The sequence below is a fragment of the Gopherus flavomarginatus genome, chromosome 3 (assembly GCF_025201925.1).
Source record: "Gopherus flavomarginatus isolate rGopFla2 chromosome 3, rGopFla2.mat.asm, whole genome shotgun sequence".
NCBI lineage: Eukaryota > Metazoa > Chordata > Testudines > Testudinidae > Gopherus > Gopherus flavomarginatus.
In genome coordinates this window covers 261,354,908-261,376,295 of record NC_066619.1, presented here as the reverse complement: position 1 = coordinate 261,376,295, position 21,388 = coordinate 261,354,908, and the positions used below count along the sequence as shown (strand labels likewise).

The 21,388-nt window shown below is 42.1% G+C and overlaps 1 protein-coding gene across 5 annotated transcripts in view; it reads left to right on the top strand.

The window, feature by feature from the left end:
* PPP2R2C (protein phosphatase 2 regulatory subunit Bgamma) overlaps window positions 1-21,388 on the top strand; it is a 296,637-nt gene that overhangs the window by 137,887 nt on the left and 137,362 nt on the right. For 2 of the 5 annotated variants that reach the window (XM_050947821.1, XM_050947820.1), the window contains exon 2: window positions 10,958-11,109. The exons of the other annotated variants lie outside the window; for them this stretch is intronic. In XM_050947821.1, coding sequence (XP_050803778.1) covers window positions 11,061-11,109 — 49 coding nt within the window. In that variant the 5' untranslated portion in view covers window positions 10,958-11,060. The remainder of the gene's footprint in view (window positions 1-10,957; window positions 11,110-21,388) is intronic. 5 annotated transcript variants of the gene reach the window in all.

The window sequence follows — 21,388 nt, the reverse complement described above, 5'->3', positions numbered from 1 at the left end:
TGGCTGGTGCCAGGCTCCTTTTGGGGAGAGGCAAGAGGACATCAGGAGTGCATCTTGGAGCTGTGCTGCCTGTCTTGCCTGGGGAGCGCCTGGCCGTGCAAAGGCATCCCTGTTCAGGGAGCAGGGCAGGGAGGGCTGCTGGGCAGTCAGCCAGTGCCCCAGCTCCCACAGCACGGAGAGCCGAGGGCACGGGCGGCTCCCACCAGCTTCCGATCTGCTGGCTCCTGGGAGGAAGTGATGGTTTTTAAACTCAGGAAGGGGGACCTAGGTAGGTGTGCCACACACTTTGAAAACCTCTGTGCTAAATGGAAGGCAGGAATCCTGTGAGGAAGGTGGGAGAACGTGACCCTGCATGGCCCCTTCCCCCTACATGTCGCCTCTGCATGGCTGAAGATTCCCCCAGTTCACGGGAGTCGCCAGTGAGTGTAAAACTAGCATCTACAGCTTCTACATCTCCCCCTCTGCAGCCTCTGGCACCAGGAATGTGTTTGAGGGTTGGGAAGGGAGTTGTGGGATATCACATCCTTGGGAACATAGCTAGTTGGCACAAGTTTAGAACAACAACAAGGCTATTCTAATTGGGTCTAGGTAAGAGAATCAGAGCCCTGGTCTACACTACGAGTTTAGGTCAAATTTAGCAGCATTAGGTTGATTTAACCCTGCACCCGTCCACACGACAAAGCTGTTTTTTCCTACTCTTAAAATAGATTTCGGTACTCCTCCCTGACAAGGGGATTAGTGCTGAAATTGACCTTGCTGGGTCGAATTTGGGGTAGTGTGGTCGCAATTCGATGGCATTGGCCTCCAGGAGCTATCCCAGAGTGCTCCATTGTGACCGTTCTGGACAACACTCTCAACTCCGATGCACTGGACAGGGAAAGGCCCGCAAACTTTTGAATCTCATTTCCTGTTTGGCTAGCGTGGCGGTCTGCAGGTGAGTGCAGATCTCATCAGCAGAGGTGACCATGATGGAGTCCCAGAATCACAAAATAGCCCCAGCACGGACTGAATGGGAGGTATGGGATCTAATCGCTGTATGGGGAGATTAATCCATTCTATCAGAACTCCGTTCTCAAAGACGAAATGCCCAAACATTTGAAAAAATCTCCAAGAGCATGAAGGACAGAGGCTATAACAGGGACTCGCAGCAGTGCTGCGTGAAACTTAAGGAGCTGAGGCAAGCCTACCAAAAAAACAGAGAGGCAAATGGCCACTCCAGGTAAGAACCCCAGACATGCTCCTTCTATGATGAGCTGCATGCCATTTTAGGTGGTGCAGCCACCACTACCGCACCCCTGTGCTTTGACTCTGTCAATGGAGTAGCACGCAACAGCGATGCAGGTTTTGAGGATGAGGAAGATGATGAGAAGAGGTTGAAGATTAGCTTACCGCAAGGAAGCGGAGAAACCATTTTCCCCAACATCCAGGAACTGTTTCTCACCCTGGACCTGGAGTCAGTACCCCCCTGAACCCACCCAAGGCTGCCTCCCAGATCCACCAGGCGGAGAAGGAACCTCTGGTGAGTGTACCTTTGTAAATATTATACATGGTTTAAAAGCAAACATGTTTAATGATTAATTTACCCTGGCCTTCGCGGCCAGTACAGCTACTGGAAAAGTGTGTTAACATGTCTGGGGATGGAGCAGAAATCCTCCAGGGATATCTCCATAAAGCTCTCCTGGATGTACTCCCAAAGCCTTTGCAAAAGGTTTCTGGGAGGGAAACCTTATTCAGTCCTCCATGGTAGGACACTTTACCATGCCAGGCCAATAGCACGTAGTCTGGAATCATTGCATAACAAAGCATAGCAACATATGGTTCCAGTGTTTGCTGGCTTTCAGACAGCATGCGTTCTTTATCTCTCTGTTATCTTCAGGAGAGTGATATCATTCCTGGACACTTGGTTGAAATAGGGTGATTTTATTAAGGGGACATTCAGAGGTGCCCGTTCCTGCTGGACTGTTTGCCTGTGGCTGAACGGAAATGTTCCCTGCTATTAGCCACGCGGTGGGGGCAGGAGTAAAGCGATCATCCCAGAGAATTGAGTGTGTGTGTGTGTGTGTGTGTTTATTTGGGTTTGTGCTGCATGTTAACCTGAAAACCACATCCCCTTCTGCCAATGGCCAACTCAACTGCTGCTTGGTATGGGGAATGAGGGCGCTGCTGTTTGAAACCATTCTCACATGTTATGAAGGTTAAAGAAGCCTCAAGACTGTGTCTTACTATGGCTGCCTGCAAGCCAAATTCTGTTGCCCAGCCCTGCGTGAAAGATCTCTTACACCAAACTGGCATACCCTCAGTAAGAGGCAAAATGCGACCTTGTACTGAAAGCACATGTGCTGTGTAATATTAACAGCAATGTTTAGCTTGAGTCTACTCATTTTTCTCTAAAATGTGTCTTTTTAACTACCACTCTCCCCATTTTTTTCCTCTACCAGCTGCAAATGTTTCAATGCTCACACTATCTTCTCCTTCCCAGAGGCTAGTGAAGATTAGAAGGCGAAAAAGACGCAATCGTGATTAAATGTTCTCTGAGCTCATGCAGTCCTCCCACACTGAAAGAGCCCAGCAGAAAGCATGGAGGCAGACAATGTCAGAGTCCAGAAAAGCGCAATATGAACGTGAGGACAGGTGGTGGGCTGAAGATTATAAGTGGCGGGCTGAAGATGATAAGTGGCGTCAGCTTGGTGACAGAAGGCAAGAGGCAATGCTGAGGCTACTGGAGGAACAAACTGATATGCTCCAGTGTATGGCTGAGGCTCAGGAAAGGCAGCTTGAGCACAGACCACCGCTATAGCCCCTGTATAACCAACCGCTCTCCTCACCCAGACGCCCAAGAACGTGGTGAGGGGGCCTCTGGGCTCCCAACCACTCCACCTCAGAGGACTGCCCAAGCAACAGAAAGCTGGCATTCAGTAAGTTTCAATGTGCAGTATGGCCTCGTCCTTCCCTCCTCCCCCACCCCACCTGGTGCTTCCCTCCTCAGCCCACCCCTCCCGGGCTACCTGGCAGTTATCCCCCTATTTGTGTGATGAATTAATAAAGAATACATGAATGTGAAGCAACAATGACTTTATTGCCTTTGCAAGTAGTGATCGAAGGTGGGAGGGGAGGCTGCTTAGCTTACAGGGAAGTAGAGTGAACCAAGTGTGGGGAGGTTCATCAAGAACAGGGGTCGGCAACCTTTCAGAAGTGCTGTGCCGAGTCTTCATTTATTTACTCTAGTTTAAGGTTTTGCGTGCCAGTAATACATTTTAATGTTTTTGGAAGATCTCTTTTTATAAGTCTATAATACAGAACTAAACAATTGTTGTATGTAAAGTAAATAAGGTTTTAAAAATGTTTAAGAAACTTAATTTAAAATTAAATTAAAATGCAGAGCCTCCCGGACTGTTGGCCAGGACCTGGGCAGTGTGAGTGCCACTGAAAATCAGCTCACGTGCCGCCTTTGGCACCTGTGCCATAGGTTGCCTACCCCGATCAAGAAGAAACAAACAGAACTTTCACACCGTAGCCTGGCCAGTCATGAAACTGGTTTTCAAAGCTTCTCTGATGCACACTGCGCCCTCCTGTACTCTGCTAATCACCCTGGTATATGGCTGCGCATAATCAGCGGCCCGTCGATTTGCCTCAACCTCCCACCCCGCCATAAATGTGTCTCTCTTACTCTCACAGATATTGTGGAGTGCACAGCAAGCGGTGGTAATAATGGGAATATTTGTTTCGCTGAGGTCTATCCGAGTCAGTAAACTGCACCAGTGCACTTTTAAATCTCCAAATGCACATTCTACCACTAGTCTGCGCTTGCTCAGCCTATAGTTGAACAGCTCCTGACTACTGTCCAGGGTGTCTGTGTATGGCTTCGTGAGCCATGGCATTAAGGGGTAGGCTGAGTCCCCAAGGATAACTATATACATTTCAACATCCCCAACAGTTATTTTTAGGTCTGGAAAAAAAGTCCCTTGCTGCAGCTTTTGAAACAGACCAGAGTTCCTGAAGATGCGAGCGTCATGTACCTTTTCTGGCTATCCCACGTTGATGTTGGTGAAACATCCATTGTGATCCACAAGTGCTTGCAGCACCATTGAAAAGTACCCCTTGTGGTTTATGCACTTGCTGCCTTGGTGCTCCGGTGCCAAGATAGGGATATGGGTTCAGTCTATTGCCCCACCACAGTTAGGGAATCCCACTGCAGCAAAGCCATCCTCTATGACCTGCACATTTCCCAGAGTCAGTACCCTGGATATGAGCAGCTCTTTGATTGTGTTGGCTACTTGGATCACATCAGCCCCCACAGTAGATTTGCCCACTCCAAATTGATGCCTGACTGACCGGTAGCTATCTGTCATTGAAAGCTTCCACAGGGCTATTACCACTCGCTTGTGAACTGTGAAGGCTGCTCTCATCTTGGTATTCTTGCACTTCAGGGCAGGGGAAAAAAGCAAGTCACAAAGTTCCATGAAAGTGCCCTTACGCATGTGAAAGTTTTACAGCCACTGGAAATCATCCCAGACATGCAACACTATGTGATCCCATCAATCTGTGCTTGTTTCCCATGCCCAGATTCAGTGTTCCACAGCATGAACCTGCCCCATTAACACCATGATGTCCACATTGCCGGGGCCCGTACTTTGAGAGAAGTTTGTGCCCATGTCCTCATGACTCTTGTCACCAAGCTGCCATCGTCTCCTCGCCTGATTTTGCTTTTGCAGGTTCTGGTTCTGCATATATTGCAGGATAATGCATGGTGTTTACAGTGCTCATAATTGCAGCGGTGATCTGAGTGAGCTCCATGCTTGCTGTACTATGGCATCTGCGCTGAAAAAAAGCGCAAAATGATTATCTGCTGTTGCTCTGAGGGAGGGAGGGGCGACTGATGACATGGCTTACAGGGTTGTCACACAGAATGGTCCCCTCAAGGATTGAACTCACAACCCTGAGTTTAGCAGGCCAATGCTCAAACCATGGAGGGAGGGGGGAGCAAATGAATACAATAAATCTGATCTCTTTATTGTTTTGATCCACTCCATCTCTCTTATACATCTTAGACTGGCAGCAGGTGGTGCAGTATAATTGCTCGCCATCGTCGTCTCCTGGCTGCTCGCCAGAAGATGGTGCAGTAGGATTGCTATTCATCATCATTTCCTGGCTGCTTGCCAGAAGACGGTGCATTACGACTGCTGGCCATCGTCGTCTCCTATTTACGTCCAGGCGCCCCTGGCCTACCTCACCGAAGTCAGCTAAAAGAGCATCAAAGAGACGACGACAATGGCTACCAATCGTAATGCACTGTCTGCTGCAAGAAGGCAATGAGTTGCTGCTGTGTAGTAATGCAATACCATGTCTGGCAGCACCCAGGAGACATACGGTGACAGTGAACTGAGCGGCCTCCATGCTTTGTGGCGTCTGCACAGGTAACGCAGGAAAAAAGGTGAGAATCGATTTATTGCCGTTGCTTTCACAGAGGGACGGGGGGCTGACAACATTTACTCAGAACCACCAGTGACAATGTTTTTGCCCCATCAGGCATTGGAAGCTCAGCCCAGAATTCCAATGGGTAGTAGAGACTGCGGGAACTGTGGGATAGCTACCCACAGTGCAATGCTCCGGAAGTCGATGCTAGCCTCAGTACTGTGGACGCACTTTGCCGAGTTAATGGTCTTAAGTGGGGACACACACAATCGACTGTATAAAATTGATTTCTAAAAAATCGATTTCTACAAATTCGACCTAATTTCGTAGTGTAGACATACCTTAAGAGAGTTAGAGCTGGTTGCTGGTTCTCAGCATTTCCCTTTTCCCCCTGCCCTGGTCAGCTGTGTGGGCTACCTGAGGTTTAGGTAGAGCCCAGTGAGCTCCCTTGCTCTCCCTGAGCCTGTCAGGCTCCTACCTTTGTCCCCCTGCATCCTTCCCATAGCAATGGTGCTGATTGAAACACTTAAGTTTGCTCTCACTTTCAGATCATAATCAAATACACATTTTCTTAATACAGGTTTCAGAGTAACAGCCATATTAGTCTGTATCCGCAAAAAGAACAGGAGTACTTGTGGCACCTGAGAGACTAACACATTTATTTAGGCATAAGCTAGAGCCCACTTCATCAGATAGAATGGAACATATAATAAGAAGAAATATCTATCTATATATCTATCTATATACATACAGAAAACATGAAAAGGTGAAAGTTGCCATACCAACTCTAAGAGGCTAAGTAAGTGAGCTATTGTCAGCAGGAGAAAAAAACTTTTGTAATGATAATCAAGATGGCCCATTTCGGACAGTTGACAAGAGGGTATGAGGATACTTATTTCCCCATATTAAGTTTCCTCACACAACTGTCTGAAATGGGCCATCTTGATTATCACTACAAATTTTTTTTTCTCCTGCTGATAATAGCTCATCTTAATTGTCCTCTTAGAGTTGGTATGGCAACTTCCACCTTTTCATGTTCTCTTTTATGTGTAATATATCTTTTTACTGTATGTTCCATTCTATGCATCTGATGAAGTGGGCTGTAGCCCACAAAAGCTTATGCTCAAATAAGTTTCTTAATACAGTCACCCTGGAGGATAACAGTGTAGCACCTCAAAGGAAACAAGCATACCGAGATCACAGGTTACACATCATTGCTCTACCTCCTGGAACTTCGTGTTGAAATGTGTGCATTGTGTTAAGGAGGGGCATGCAGTAGGTTGAAAAAGGAGCATTATACTATTTAAAAATGAGATGACACAGCCAAAGGCAATAACTTATACTGTAGGCATTTTGACCCTTGCAAATTTGGAATGTGTGGAACCCATCATTTCGGTTCTGTACTAACTCCGTTCATGACTTATACGTAGCCTTATAGCCCAGAAGTAAAAACAAAGGAGCAGCGAGCTTCTTAAATTCCAAATTCATGTGTCTCAAATAGAAAGCAAAGCTAATCCCCAACACAGCCAAGTGTGAAGCAATTCTGCTCTAAACATTTCACCTCTGTGCATTTTACCCTTCTGCTGTGATTACATCTGAGCAGCTGTAAGTTTTCAGTAATGCTGCAGCAATTTGGTTTCAGTTTTTAATTTAAAAAATTCTCATAACTAGGGAACTGAACAATAAAGTATCCTTTCCCCTAAATAAAAAATGTTGAAGTGCTGTTAACAGTAACCATTGTGCAGATGGAACATGGAGAGATTCAGCAAGCATGAAATAAAGGAAAGTATGTTAGAAAAGGAAGAAATGTAAAATAATACATGATTAAAAAAGTAGTTTTACTCTTTCCCTTTTTTCTTCACCTCACTCATTTCCATAATAGGCCTAATGATAATTTTGTAACTAGAGAAAGATGAGTTCTCTGGGAATTAATTTCTCAGCACAGTTAGCAATTCAGTGTTTGGGAAGTACCTGAACTGTAATATAATATTCAAATTAGGTATTGGTAACCAACAATCATACATTTAATACTTTGGAATCTCTATAATTTACTACTCTGCACATATATGTTTTCATAAAGGGATATAAATGTGATTTATTTTAGTACCACATTGTAAAGTGAGCTACATTAAGGAGATTTTGACAAAGGCACACAATTATGTTTAGACACAGATAAACAAATAAATATATTAAGCTGCATAACACCTGCATCATATATATTGAACATTTTCTATTAGACCTCTTTCCTTTGACTGATATCACAGTAGAACAAAATTAATTAGATGTTAATAGCTCTAAGTAGTGCAGGCTGAAAAGAATATTCTGTCTGGCAGCATACACCTTATATTCTTTGGTAAATCTGGGGAATAGAAAAAACTACTGTAGATCAAATATGAGCATAGTTATATCTTCGCTATTTGGATAAAAAAGATATCTCAGACCTCTGTGATCTAGTCTCTGGGAGAGCAAGCCATGCTCAAGTCATTGTCTTTCTGACATTTCAGCACTAGACATGGAAGTGTGTGTCTGTATTAGGTACATTTCAATGGGTAAAGGTAACTTCGTTTGTTTCTAGACAGGTTTCGGAGTAGCGGCCGTGTTAGTCTGTGTCCACAAAAAGAACAGCAGTACTTGTGGCACCTTAGAGACTAACAAATTTATTTCAGCATGAGCTACAGCTCACGAAAGCTCATGCTGAAATAAATTTGTTAGTCTCTAAGGTGCCACAAGTACTCTTGTTTCTAGACACTGTGCTATACCCTCTGGCCACCAGCCACTTTATGGAAATCTCACAACAATATCTATCGCTTTATAGAAGGACTAATCTGTCCAGCCAATGTTTACAATCAGATGATCTGAATGGAACCAGGAAACATTTCCACTATAAGAACTCACAAGTACTTTTGGTTGAAAATTCAAATTATGAGAATTTGCACTACAGACTTTCTAAAAACATTTAGCTAAAAATTCATTTAGTTGTACAGAAACATTACTAAATCCTGGAAAGAATAAAACAGATTTCTTCAAGCCATGAGGTGCATAGTTGATGGCACCGTAGTTTATAAACAGGGACCATAATTTTTAACACTCTTGCAAAATACCCAAGATCTACATATGACATCTAAATATTTCAGATGTGAACACTCACCAGATGTTGATATTATGGCCACTGAACTCCAGTTATTTGGTAAGTATGTTAAAATATTATTTTTATTAAATGGAACTTGTTTATTACTGATTTTTTTACCAAACTAAGAGTTTTTCTAATGGATATTTCATCACTGAAAATCAGTGTTACTATATAGACCCTTTTTCAATCCTCAAACCCCAGCCAATGGTAGATATAATCGTTGTGATAAACTTGAGCCTTGATTTGAAATACCGTTTTTGGAACATTAAAATGAGGTTGAGAAGCCAGAACATTACAAGAAGGGTGACAACAACTTTCGCTCCATGGAACGTCTGCTGAGTGTTTTGCAGTGCCTTGCATGCAATATAACATGACTCATACATGGCACGTTGAAAGAGCTGGCTCAACCAGAGGGAAGTGGACAAAAACACGCAGAAGCTGAGTGGAAAGCTTGAAGCAATTGAAGATGTAGAGATCATCTGGTGTAAAACACTTAGGTATGCACTTCTTTTACCAACAAAATGACCTAGCACTTGACTGTTTTCTAATAAATGTGTACACACTGATTTGTTGATGTCACCGTACTAATTTGTTAATAAGTTGAAGAAAGGAAACTGAAAACAACAAAACATAGATGGGCCCAACTCACTTGTCACTGTGAATTTTCTGTCCCCTTCTCAGCCTTCTCTGTAAAAGGCTGTTGGATGGAGCAGTTTAACTGGAGTACTAATGATGTGGGAAAGCAAAAGAGAAGGACCTTGAGTTTGGTGCCACAGATTTATCAGTAGAAATTAGTTACTCACTCATGGGAAAGTCACAAAGGCTGAAGATTGTCAATGCACTGCTCTGTAACCTGTAGTACCTGACCTATGTTCTGTAGGCCAGATCATTATGTATTTGATCCAAGCCATTGATCTTGTGTTGTGTTCTTGTCCTGTCCCAATTCACTCATCTAAGACACAGGTCTGCCAATGTGTTCTTAATGCTGTATTTCATTTTCTATTTTCTTCTCTAAGTCTAACGGGTTTGCAAAACTCATACCCAGAGAAGAAGAGTGGTTTTGGTCTCACCTCTCATATTATATAAATCATGAGCATCTGAGAATGGTGTGTGAAGGTTGGAAATAGTTCTCCTCCTCTTTCTTCAAAAACTACTCTAGTAACTCCTCCCTGCTCTACTGCTGTTGGTTTCTTCCATTCAGAGACATGGACATGTCCTGATTCATCAGTATATTTTTCCATCCATGTGAGATTTTTGTTTTTAAAAGAAAGATGTGGAAATTACATGAGTATGAGACACAAACATAGATTGGAGGTGGGTAATGGAAAGAGGTAGATACTTAGGTCCAGTCTGGGAAAAGGAGCGAGCTTTCCTACTGTCTGTTTCCCTTCATCTTTAGACACACATAAGGGGTTTTGTTTGTCCTTTTTCTGTGCAATCCAATCTTTACACCTATCTACAGATGTAATGTCCACTGGATAAATTGGAATGAAGGCACAAATTCCACCCTGTCCTTGAACAGTATGCTGCCACCACCAAGTGAGTTAGACAGAGATTCAGGAAAAGGACCACTTGGAGTTCATGTTTCCCCAAAATATCCCCCCAACTCTCTTCACCTCCTTTTCTGGGGAGGCTTGAGAATACTCTACCAACCATATAGGTAACAAGTGAGCACAGACCAGATCCTTGGGTTTTAGGACACTAAAACCCAATCAGATTCTAAAAAAACCCCAGACTTTATTATAAAGAGAGAATAAGTAAAAGAATCACCTCTGTAAAATCAGGATGGTAAGTACTTTACAGAATAACAAAAGATTAAAAAACACAGAGGATTTCTCCTCTAGGCAAAACTTTAAAGTTATGAAAGCAGGGATAAACCTCCCTCTTAGCATAGGGAAAATTCACAAGCTAAAACAAAAGATAATCTAACACATTTCTTTGCTATTACTTACTATTTCTGTGTACTAGATGCTTAGTCCAGATATGCTTAAGGACATGTATTTTTCCTGTCCTGGTTCCTTGCTGACTCGAAGAGAACAAAACAAAGACACAAACAAAAACCTTCCCCCACAGATTTGAAAGTATCTTCTTCTCTTATTGGTCCTTTTGGTCAGGTGCAACCAGGTTATCTGAGCTTCTTAACCCTTTAGAGGTAAAAGAGGAATTAACCCTTTACAGGGTAAAGAGAGATTTTATGCTACCCGTAGCTGTATGTTTATGACAAGTGGTTTCTCTGCTTAAACCTCATTCTTAGAGCTGTCCCGGGATATTCTGTGGCCCAGGATGAGGATCTCTGCCATCAGAACTGGTTGATACAGAAGATCTCATAATTTTGGGGGGCAAGGAAACAAAGCAAACTCCAAAATGTTTAGCAGAAATAATCCAATGGCTTTATTTTTACATTTTGTTTGAAAGATACTACTTGCTGGCTGCAGAGTGTGTGGATTCATCTTCCTTCTGGAGCCTGAAACAGGTCACCACTAGAAAACCTTGCATTCAGCCTGATCCTGCAGAGAACATGGAAGGGGAGAGCATCTACGAGGTTGATTCTGAAGATGGGGTTGGAGGTAAGGGTGCCATCACTTGTTTTGTTTCCCCCCGCTGGCTGATTGTTTACAGGGAGTCCTTCCGGTGACCTGACTACAGACTCCACAGAAGAGGAACAAGTGTTAAGGGTCTCTTCAGTTTATCAAGTGTATTGTCACCCTATAATACATGCAATGAATAAAGGTATTTTTTGAAAGCAGTTGCTTCCTAGAAGAAGTGACCTATCCAGAGTCCGCATGTGTTTTATTGTAACTGAGAGTTGTTAGCTGGAGCCTGAGATTTCTTTATAGGTGACATAAATTCCAAATATTTATAAATAAAGGTAGATGAGACTTTCACTTTTCTCCTTCTTAGTCACTTTTCAGGAGTTCCACTCTTTTCTGCTTGACATCTTCTGTCAACAGTTTTCTTTGCTGAGTGTAGAAAACTGCAGGAAGCAGCTTCTGTTACTTGTGGAACGTGTGTACTTAAGGGGCATTGTTTCCCAGCTCACCACTGATTATGTGAGAGTTCTGGAACAATTCACCTAACTTCTCTGTGCTGCGGTTTGCTCATCTGGAAAATGGGATTAACACCCCTCTTACACTTCATTGGGTATAACAAGGCCTAATTATTTGTGAAGTGCTCTAGAAACCTCGGACAGGTATTACAGAATGGCAAAAACAGTGCCTGCTGCTGCTTCACTCCCAACTCTTAATATAGCCCAAGCTCTGCTCACAGTAACTTCTGCGAACATCATTATCCAACATAGAACTGTATATTGAACTGCCTGTTTCACTATACTACATGAATGTCATGAATTACTAAACCTTAGAACCTTCGGGAACATGCATATCCAAGTATTATGGAAAAGAGTTCTGCTCCAAGTCTGCATATCAGCAACATAATCATATTTTAGTTACTGAACTACACTGGAAACCTGTCAGGGTATTCTCCATCTGTGTTTACTTGATCCCTTTCAGTGATCCATATAGCAGTTTCCAGTACATGGTGACCACCTGCACCAGCAGTTCCGCACATGCTAGGCAGTAGAATGGCTTCGCTTACTTAAATGACACTAATTTGTTAGTTTCCTTCTTCTTGCAACAAGGAGCTTGCAGGTGTTCCTCAGTTATGTCTATTATGAACACTCAGCAAATGCTGAGTACTTTTTAATTAGTAAAACCAAGTAAGATAACTACTAATGGTCATGTCAAATTACTTAATTTTTGTTGAAAATTGCTTGGTAATTTTCAGTTACTAACAGATGGTAAAGTAAATGTTGTTTACTTATGTAAGAGATGTATGCAATTATATAACAAAAATTTTACAGATATTTATCCATGCAAAAGATATGCCAAGATTGCCCTCTCCAGTTAGGTGAGTGAAGAGTATATAAATACCCCTGGAGAAGGAGTGGGTGCTGTCTCCTTGCAATTGTTCTCCACTCCCCAAACTACTATGGAGCCCTCACTACAGGTTCAGTGGTGATATTGGGCTCTGTGCATTTCTGTTGGAGGGAAGAGGTAGAGCTGGAAGTGCGCTGCACTGTATTCTGTTGGCATTGAGGATATTCAAGCAGTTTTCAGCTGTGAGAGTTCATTTGAGAGCGTAGTGATTGGTGTGGTTTCACCCACATACTTGTTGGTGGGGCATTTGATGCTCTGGTTTAGGTACAACGACGTGGAATGAGATAATCACTATTCTCTCAACTGAACTCACACAGAAAAGTGAGACAAAAAACACTCTATCACCCCTGGGTGAACACCTTTTCACAAAGCGATCATTCTGTATGGGATCTCTCAGTCCTTGTCCTCAAAGGAAACCTGCAAAACACCTTCGAAAGACAAGCCTGTGAACTTAAATTCATAACTCTGCTAGACCCCAAAAATCATAAAACCAGAGACACTGGCTTTATGGCTCACTACAGCAATGTGTAATCTACTAACCCTTGTTTGTCCTATGACTGCAGAGGTGTTAATTGCCCAATTCACTTTAACTAGTCTCTGCAATATGTTTACACCTTGTGCTTAACAATCTGTCCCACCTTGTATTTAACTGTGACACTCTGATTACTTTTTCCAGACCTGAAGCAGAGCTCTGTGTAGCTCAAAACTTGTCTCTTCCACCAAAAAAGTTGGTCCAATAAGATATTACCTCACCCATGTCTCCCAACACGACTACAACTCTGCAAACCACATTTAATGGAGTTACTGTGGTGAGAACAGAATCTGGACCAGCACATACAGGGTTTTTTGTTTTGTTATTGGTTTCAGGAAAATGCCAGCGCTTTTTATCATAAAGGTCTGTAATGATTCCTTGAGCTAAAAAGAGACTCACTTCAGCAGGATTCAGGGCTTGCCTGCACTTGAAATGCTGTGCTACTGTAGTGCTTCAGTATAGATGCTCTCTATCCTGGCAGTAGCTAGGCCAATGACAGAATTCCTCCATCAACTAGTGCTATTTACACTGGGGTGGGGGGTCGACTTAAATAAGTTGCTTATGTCTGTGGATTTTTCACACTTTTGATTTTTCACCAGGCCTCAGCTTCAAAATAACTTGTCACATTCTGTTGCTTATGCTTTTCTTCTAGTACAAGATTGGGATGTGTGTGAGTGGGAGGGAAACAAAACGATTTTCATTCTGAAAACATTTCCTCCTATGGGGAAAAGCTGCTTGGGGCAGGACCCGCCTTTTTGTTCTGTGTTTGTGCAGCACCTAGCACTGTAGGGGTCCATGACTGGGGTTCCTAGGCACTATGGTAATATAAAAAAAATAATAAAAGCTGACCTGCTGAGGCTCCAAAGCCTACCAAGAACTGTATGAGATTTGGAGAGGAAGAATGATTTTGGGAATAAAACCTAAGAGAGCTGGAATCTATTCTTCGCTCTTCCACAGACCTCGAATGGGGCTTTGGGTAAGTCTCTTGAACCACTTTGCCTTGGTTTTCTCATTGATACTCATATATCAAGATTATAAGTGTCGACAGTTTTTGAATCAAGTAACTAAAGAGGGAATTCTAAATAATTTTACCAAACACACTGTAGTTCTGCATGAAATAAAAACAGAGCTTATAAATGGAGTGTCAGCCCTCATTTTCCATAACATGTATGGGTTTTGTTTTTCTTTTTTACTGAGGAATGTGTGTACTTTATATGTGAAGGGTTCGTGACTCCCATTTGAAACTTATGAGAATTACATATGTTTATAGCTAGAAGTACAGGTTCCGCATCAGCATGACATTAACAGATGACATTTCAGTGATTGGTGACAAAACCAGATATATGTCCCTTTTTAGCTACATCATTAGAATGAGTCAAAGGAAATTAACAGCTCCAAATAATGAAATGGCATTTGGGTTTCACTGATTCTAGATACAAGAGATTTTGTTGCAAGCGTGTTATTTAAAGATGAATTTATTTTAATGCATAATGGGTCTGATCCTCAGAGGTTTTGAACACCCACTGACATCAGCTGAAGTTTCAAGATCTCTGCAGCCTTTCCATATCAGATCCAAAGTGTGAAAAAAAGTGACTCTATAGTGTAATATTTTATCCACTGTATGCAAGTGTGGAAATTCAGGCCAATTTTTTCAAATTTGGGATCCTAAAGCAAAGTGCCTGAATCCATATTTAGGTTCCCAAATAAATGCCTGATTTTCAGAGGTACTCAGCACCTCTGATGTCTAATTGACTTCAGTGGAAGCTGTGAATGCTCAGTATCTCTGCAAATGAAGCCACTTATTTGGGAGCCTAGATACAGATTGAGGTGCTTAACTTTATGCTGTCAAGTTTTAAAATTGTTGGTGTTGGCCTTTAATGTTAATGCAATTGGATGCATTGTGAGAGCATTATTAACTGAATGCATCATTTCCCCATTTGGTGGCAGATTTTTCATTGGCCTTTAAATGGATCCAGGTGGGGCAGGAATTCCCTATTTCCCTCCATCCCAGGCAGCGGCCAACCACAATTACAGGCCCAGTGTGTTCCTTCGTCCTAGGAGCCCTAGAAGGCATTATCATCCTGAGGCATTGTGACTCCTCATGTCCTTCTAGGGCAGTGTGGCTCTACCTCACATTCACTGTGGGCCTGTGCCAGGTGGGCTCAAATTTTATTTTCAGTAAATGATTGTCCCCATTTCTGATGTCTCAGCCCTCTCATCTTGCTCATTACAGGAAATAACCGTTTGAATAATAGTGTGGATTTTCAGTATTCTCTTAGATGTTTCTTGAGAGGCTTTTAATCCTTTCTGTTATATGCTGATTACTATGACTAGATTATCTGTCACTTATTCAGCCAGTCCCATTTGTTGTCTAACTGGGAGGGCATATCAAATGGCACCCTGGGCCACCTGGTCTGGCCTGGGTCTGATGCTAGTCAATATTTTCATTAATGATTTGGATAATGCAGTGGAAAGTATGCTTTGTGACAGACTCAGACCAGTGTGGTACAGGAGTCTGGTAGAGGGCAAATATATTGGTCACTGGATGAGTAGTTTTCTGTTCCCTGAGTGACCAGAGCAAGGGCTGCACTAGAGAAATCAGGAACCTGCTAGAACGAGTTAAGGCAGACAGGATGATTAGATCACCTGCAGCCAATCAAGGCAGGCTAATTAGGGCACCTGGGTTTAAAAAGGAGCTCACTCTAGTGAGGTGGGGAGGGGCCAGAGGAGAGGGAGTGCGTGTGAGGAGCTGGGAGCAAGAGGCGCAAGGAGCTGAGAGTGAGGCTACGTCTACGCTACAGGATAAATTCGAATTAGCTTAAACCAATTTTATAAAACAGATATTATAAAGTCGATTGTGCGCGTCCACACTAGGCACATTAATTCGGTGGTGTGCGTCCATGGTCCAAGGCTAGCGTCGATTTCTGGAGCAGTGCACTGTGGGTAGCTACTGTAAAATAATGAGGCCTATAACTTCGATTTGCATCCACACTAACCCTAATCCGATATAGTAATATCGATTTTAGCATTACTCCTCTCGTTTTGTAGGAGTACAGAAATCAATTTAAAGAGCCCTTTAAATCGATTTAAAGAGCAGTGTACCGTGGACGAGTGCAGCGTTAAATCAATTTAACGCTGTTAAAATCGGTTTAACAGCGTAGTGTAGACCAGGCCTGAGAGGGTAGTGCTGGAGGACTAAGGAGTACAAGCATTATCAGACACCAGGAGGAAGGTCCTATGGTGAGGATAAAGAAGTGTTTGGAGGAGGCCATGGGGAAGTAGCCCAGGGAGTTGTAGCTGTCATGCAGTTGTTACAAGGGACACTATAGACAGCTGCAATCCACAGGGCCCTGGGCTGGAACCCTGTGGAGTAGAGGGCGGGCCCGGGTTCCCCCCAAACCTCCAAACTCCTGATCAGACACAGGAGGAGTTGATCCAGACTGTGGGGAAGATCACTGAGGTGAGCAAATCTGCCAATAAGCGCAGGACCCACCAAGGTAGAGGAGGAACTTTGTCGCAGCTTATAAAATTTGTGGATGACAGCAAGCTGAGAAGGGTTGCTAGCATTTTGGAGGACAGGATTAGAATTCAAAACAGCCTTGGCAAATTGGAGAATTGGTTTGAATTCAACAAGATTAAATTTAATAAAGGTAAGTGCAAAGTGCTACACTTTAGAAGGAAAAATCAAATGCACAGCTACAAAAGGAAAAAAACTTGCTTGACAGCAGTATTGCTAAAAAGGACCTGGGGGTTACTTTGGATCACAAATTTAATATGTGTCAACAACATGATACAGTTGCAAAAATGGCAAATATCATTCTGGGGTGTAGTAATAGGAGTGCTGTAAGACATGGGAGATAATTGTCCCACTCTTCTTGGCACTAGTGAGGCCTCAGCTGGAGTACTGTGTCCAGTTCTGGACACCACACTTTAAGAAAGATGTGGACAAATTGGAGATAGTTCAGAGAAGAGCAACAAAAATGCTAAAAGGTTTGCAAAACCTGACCTCTGAGGAAAGGTTAAAAAATCTTCATGTGTATGTTCTTGAGAAAAGAAGGCAGAAGGGACATAATACATTTTCCTATAAGTTAAAGGCTGTTATAAAGAGGACAGTGAACAATTGTTCTTCGTGTCCACTGAAGATAGAGCAAGAAATAATCATCCTAATCTGCAGCAAGGGAGATTTAGGTTAGAGATTAGAAAAATCATTCGAACTATAAGGGTAGGCTTCCAAGGACTGGAATCCCTGTCACTGGAAGCTTTAAAAAACAGGCTAGAGAAACACCCATCATAGATTGTCTAGGTGTACTTGATGCCCTCTTGAGGTTCTTTTCAGCCCTACATTTCTATGATAATGAGGGATTTTTTAATACACAATACTATTTGTTTTTGCAAAGGGTCTGATGGTCAATATAAAAATGCAGAATCAATACCAGGGAATGAACATTTCCTTGCTGTCTGTATACTGTACTTTACTGACATTCTGCAATTTAATAAATATTTGAGAATTTTGTTCTGCATCCCAGCACCAAGCAAACCAAGAAAAAAAGGTATAAATAAAACCATTTCTTACAGAGAGTAGACCATATCAATCTCTGGTGTAACTCGACTGGCATCAGTGGTGTTACACCAGGCCTAGATTTGGCTTGCTATCTTCACTTGTGGCTCTGATTCAAGCAAAGAAATACCCATTTCACATTAGCTAGGTCACAAGTTTAGTTGCCATGGTAGTCAGCAATTTTTTAACCAATCAGCTCTCTTTCAGGATGATTCAGCCCAGAGTAACAAATCAGTCACACTGCACTCGAGCTGTAATCAAAGCAGCAGCTATTGTTGGTTTTAAAATCTACAGAGCCTGTGAGAACAGAAATATTTGTGTTAGAAGAGGAAATGTACAGTACTGTATCAATGCAATATATTCTGTAATATGTTGAATTTAAACAAGTTGGGGTGTTCCTATCAACAGTAAACTGTTTAAAAACATAATTCAGTAAGTGGGGTAAATTGTCCCCACCATTTGGACAAAAATGTGTATACTACAGCAATACACAGAATCATACTTTAGTTACAGCCTTTCATCACAATACAGTGCATACCAGTCTTTCTTCTTTCAAGCTACTAAATGGAAGTATATTATTGCCACTAATGGAAGACTCCCAGACCATGCTGTCTGTTTGTTTCCTTATTATACTGTTATCTGGCTAATCAAAACTGCCGCAAGACTTCTCCAGTAATGTAAAAACATTTTTTAAAGTTATGGCTGTATAGTGGATACACTTTCTTAGTTTGTGTAATTTCAGAAATGTAAGCTGTAGACAATAGCAGATACTAAGGGTTATGGTTTCAAAAGGACTAAAAATGTGCATAACCATTAGCATGGACAACTGCATTTGCACATGGAAGCAGGCAGCTAAACAGAAGTCCACTGACAGGGTTCATCCAAACCGGCATTGCTGGAGCTCTCCACAACATATAATACGATTGGTCATGGAATCCCCCTGTTTCAATGTATAGGTGCAATAGAGGCAACAGGATCACACTGAGACACCTTCACCTATTGCTTTTGGGCTATGCCTAGAGTGGTGATGGGCACTTGCATCTCCACTTCCAGAGCTCCCACCTGTTGAGTCCTATGGGGAATCATCTTTTCCCCAATCTTGTTCTTCATCTATTGAAGCCATGAGGGGAGTGAGTTTGTGACACATCATGGACTAAAATGCTAGTAATATACAAATAGCATCTAGGTTTACACCATTTCCCATCCTCATTAAACAGCATCATCTTCCAGCAGTCTAAGGGTTTAACTGAGATCAGCAACTGAATGACAAATGACTGCCGGATGCTGAGTCCTAAGAAGACAGAGGTGATGCTAGTGGGAAGCACTTTGAAGAATTTGCCACCTCTGTAATATCATTCTGCACTGACAGCATCTTCCTTCAGATTGTTGAAGCCCACAGTTTCATTGTGCATATGGATTCCCCACAGTTTCTGGATACCTAAATAGTGACAGTCACAAGAAGCACCCTTTTCCATATGCAGCTGGCAAGATGAGCATGTGCTTTCCTGTCAGATTTAGTCTTAGCCACAGTGATCAATGCATTCGTGACCTGCAGACTTGATTACTGTAATTCTTCATGTCTGCTTATGAAACTGCTGACTTTAAAAAAGCTACAGCTGCTTCAGAACACAGTAAATCCTTTGCTCCACCAGAAAGTCTGCCCAGAACACTCACTCCAATGTGTGTCATGCTCTCTTCATTGGATCCTCATTTGCAAAACCCTCCATGGTACTGGCCCTAGTTACCCAAGAAGCCACCTTATGCTGTGTGTAACCCTGGCCACCTTTGATGGCGACTTTGCACTAAAACAATGGAACTGTCAACCTCAAGAGTGTAACACGTGTGTGCAGGAGACAGAGTTTTCTTAGTGCTTTGTCTGTGAATTTGGAACTCATTCCTGAAAGAGATCAGGATGACCATGAACTTCGGTTCATTTCAAACAAAATGCAAAATCTGCTTATTAGCCTTCTCAAAATAATACCAACAAAAAAGAACAGAAAAAAGTCCAGATCTCGCAGATTGGAAGGAGGGAGTGAGTGTGTGTTATATATTTATAAACTGGCCCCATCTACAGAATTGGTAAACTGCAAACCTTAATGATCTGCTCTAGGGTACAGATAAGTTTAAAAATAAACAGTACCAAAACTGCTCCCAATTGACTATATAGCTACACATGCTTGTTTGCTTAAATTGTTCTGCTTCTGGTCAGTTGCAGTTTATATTAGCTCCAGATCCATGCATTTCAGACAGAAAAGGATGTTTCATTTGACTAACTCTACTTTTGGTAAAACCGTGCCTATCCACTGGTATAGCCATAGAAGATGTGTATTTGGTGATCATGGATTTTGGAGAATGGAAGAATTTGGGTGGACCAACAGTTCATTGTAGAGGCTGCTGGTCTAACACCTATGTTCTTTCACATTTTGAATCATCATTGGAGGTCTAAGGACACAGCTGAGCCATTAGATGGTGAAAAAACAAAACAAAATCACCAAACACAAACAAATAAAACCAGATCGTGGTATGCTAGGTATATTTTCCAAAAGGGGCTGATATTTTTATAGTACTTCGTGCTTAGGTGGGTCAGTGGTTGGAGCAGTTTACTGGCAATTTTATTTTTTCATATTTGGATACAAGGTGGTTGTTCGTTGTTCCTTTCATTTTCATGAACCAGTGGTCTATCCTGTGCTCCAAGAGAGGCAAGCTAAATTACACAATGTGTGGTAAAGACAAATAGTGCAGTGTAGCAAGTAAAATACTTGGTTGGGTCGTGACATGAACTGTGAGATGCTTTATATCAGCCATCACTTTCTTCTGGAGCTGAATTTGCAGAGATGGGAAAAAGAAATGATTGAATAGTTTTTAATGGGCATACTGGATCTGTGAGTTGCACTCAAATATATACAGGCACAGTTATGGAAAATATTACTGGTTTGTAAATATTAAATAGATTGGAAACTTCATGGAACATTTCCTGATGATTATTTATTAAATTTAAGAATTTCAGTCTGTTCGATCAGCATTTTATTATGCTGACAAACTTTTCTTAATAACCACTGAAATTTTCTTGTTTTATCATACTGCTGTTGTTAAATTGCTGTGCATTATGCATGAGCATGGGCCTCACAAAATTTGTTTTGTATTGCATTCTCTTTGAAAAAAAATAGTGGTGAAATCCTGGAGTTTTGTCATTGACTTTGGTGGGGCTAGAATTTCACCCTCTGACTGAACATTATATTCCAAACTTATTATATATCTGTACACTCAAACACTGTAGAGATGGATAACATCCACAAATATATTATCACAGAAATATGACTTACTAAAAATTTTTCTTTTTTGAGGCAAATCCTGGACCATGTACCAAGCCTGATTACATAGGATTTGCATATAGAAATTTCAGTATTTAGGGCCAATGCAAGGTATGCCATTGCTGCAGCCTGAAAGCAGCAGTAGCCTCCTCTGCAGCTTTTATGCACCCTTTGAGAAGGCGTTTGGCCAATGGATCGACATAGTTATAGAAACCCTGCACATTGGCCAGACAGAGCCACCATAGAGTACAGTTTTGTGGTGCACAGGGAATGCCTCTTGTGCAGGTTCCTTACATCATTCCACCCATGTGCATTGAACTACCTTGGTTCCATTGCCATCAGGACTTTCTGTAACTTCATGAGAGCTGTGGGTGGAGATTTACTCTTCACTGTGAAATACAAAATATATTTCCACACTTTGAACCATATGCTTTCTCCCTTACGAGAGGAAGAATTGGTGAGCAAATGGCATAAAAGAGGCAGAGAAGAGTCTGAGGAAGGGAAAGTAGC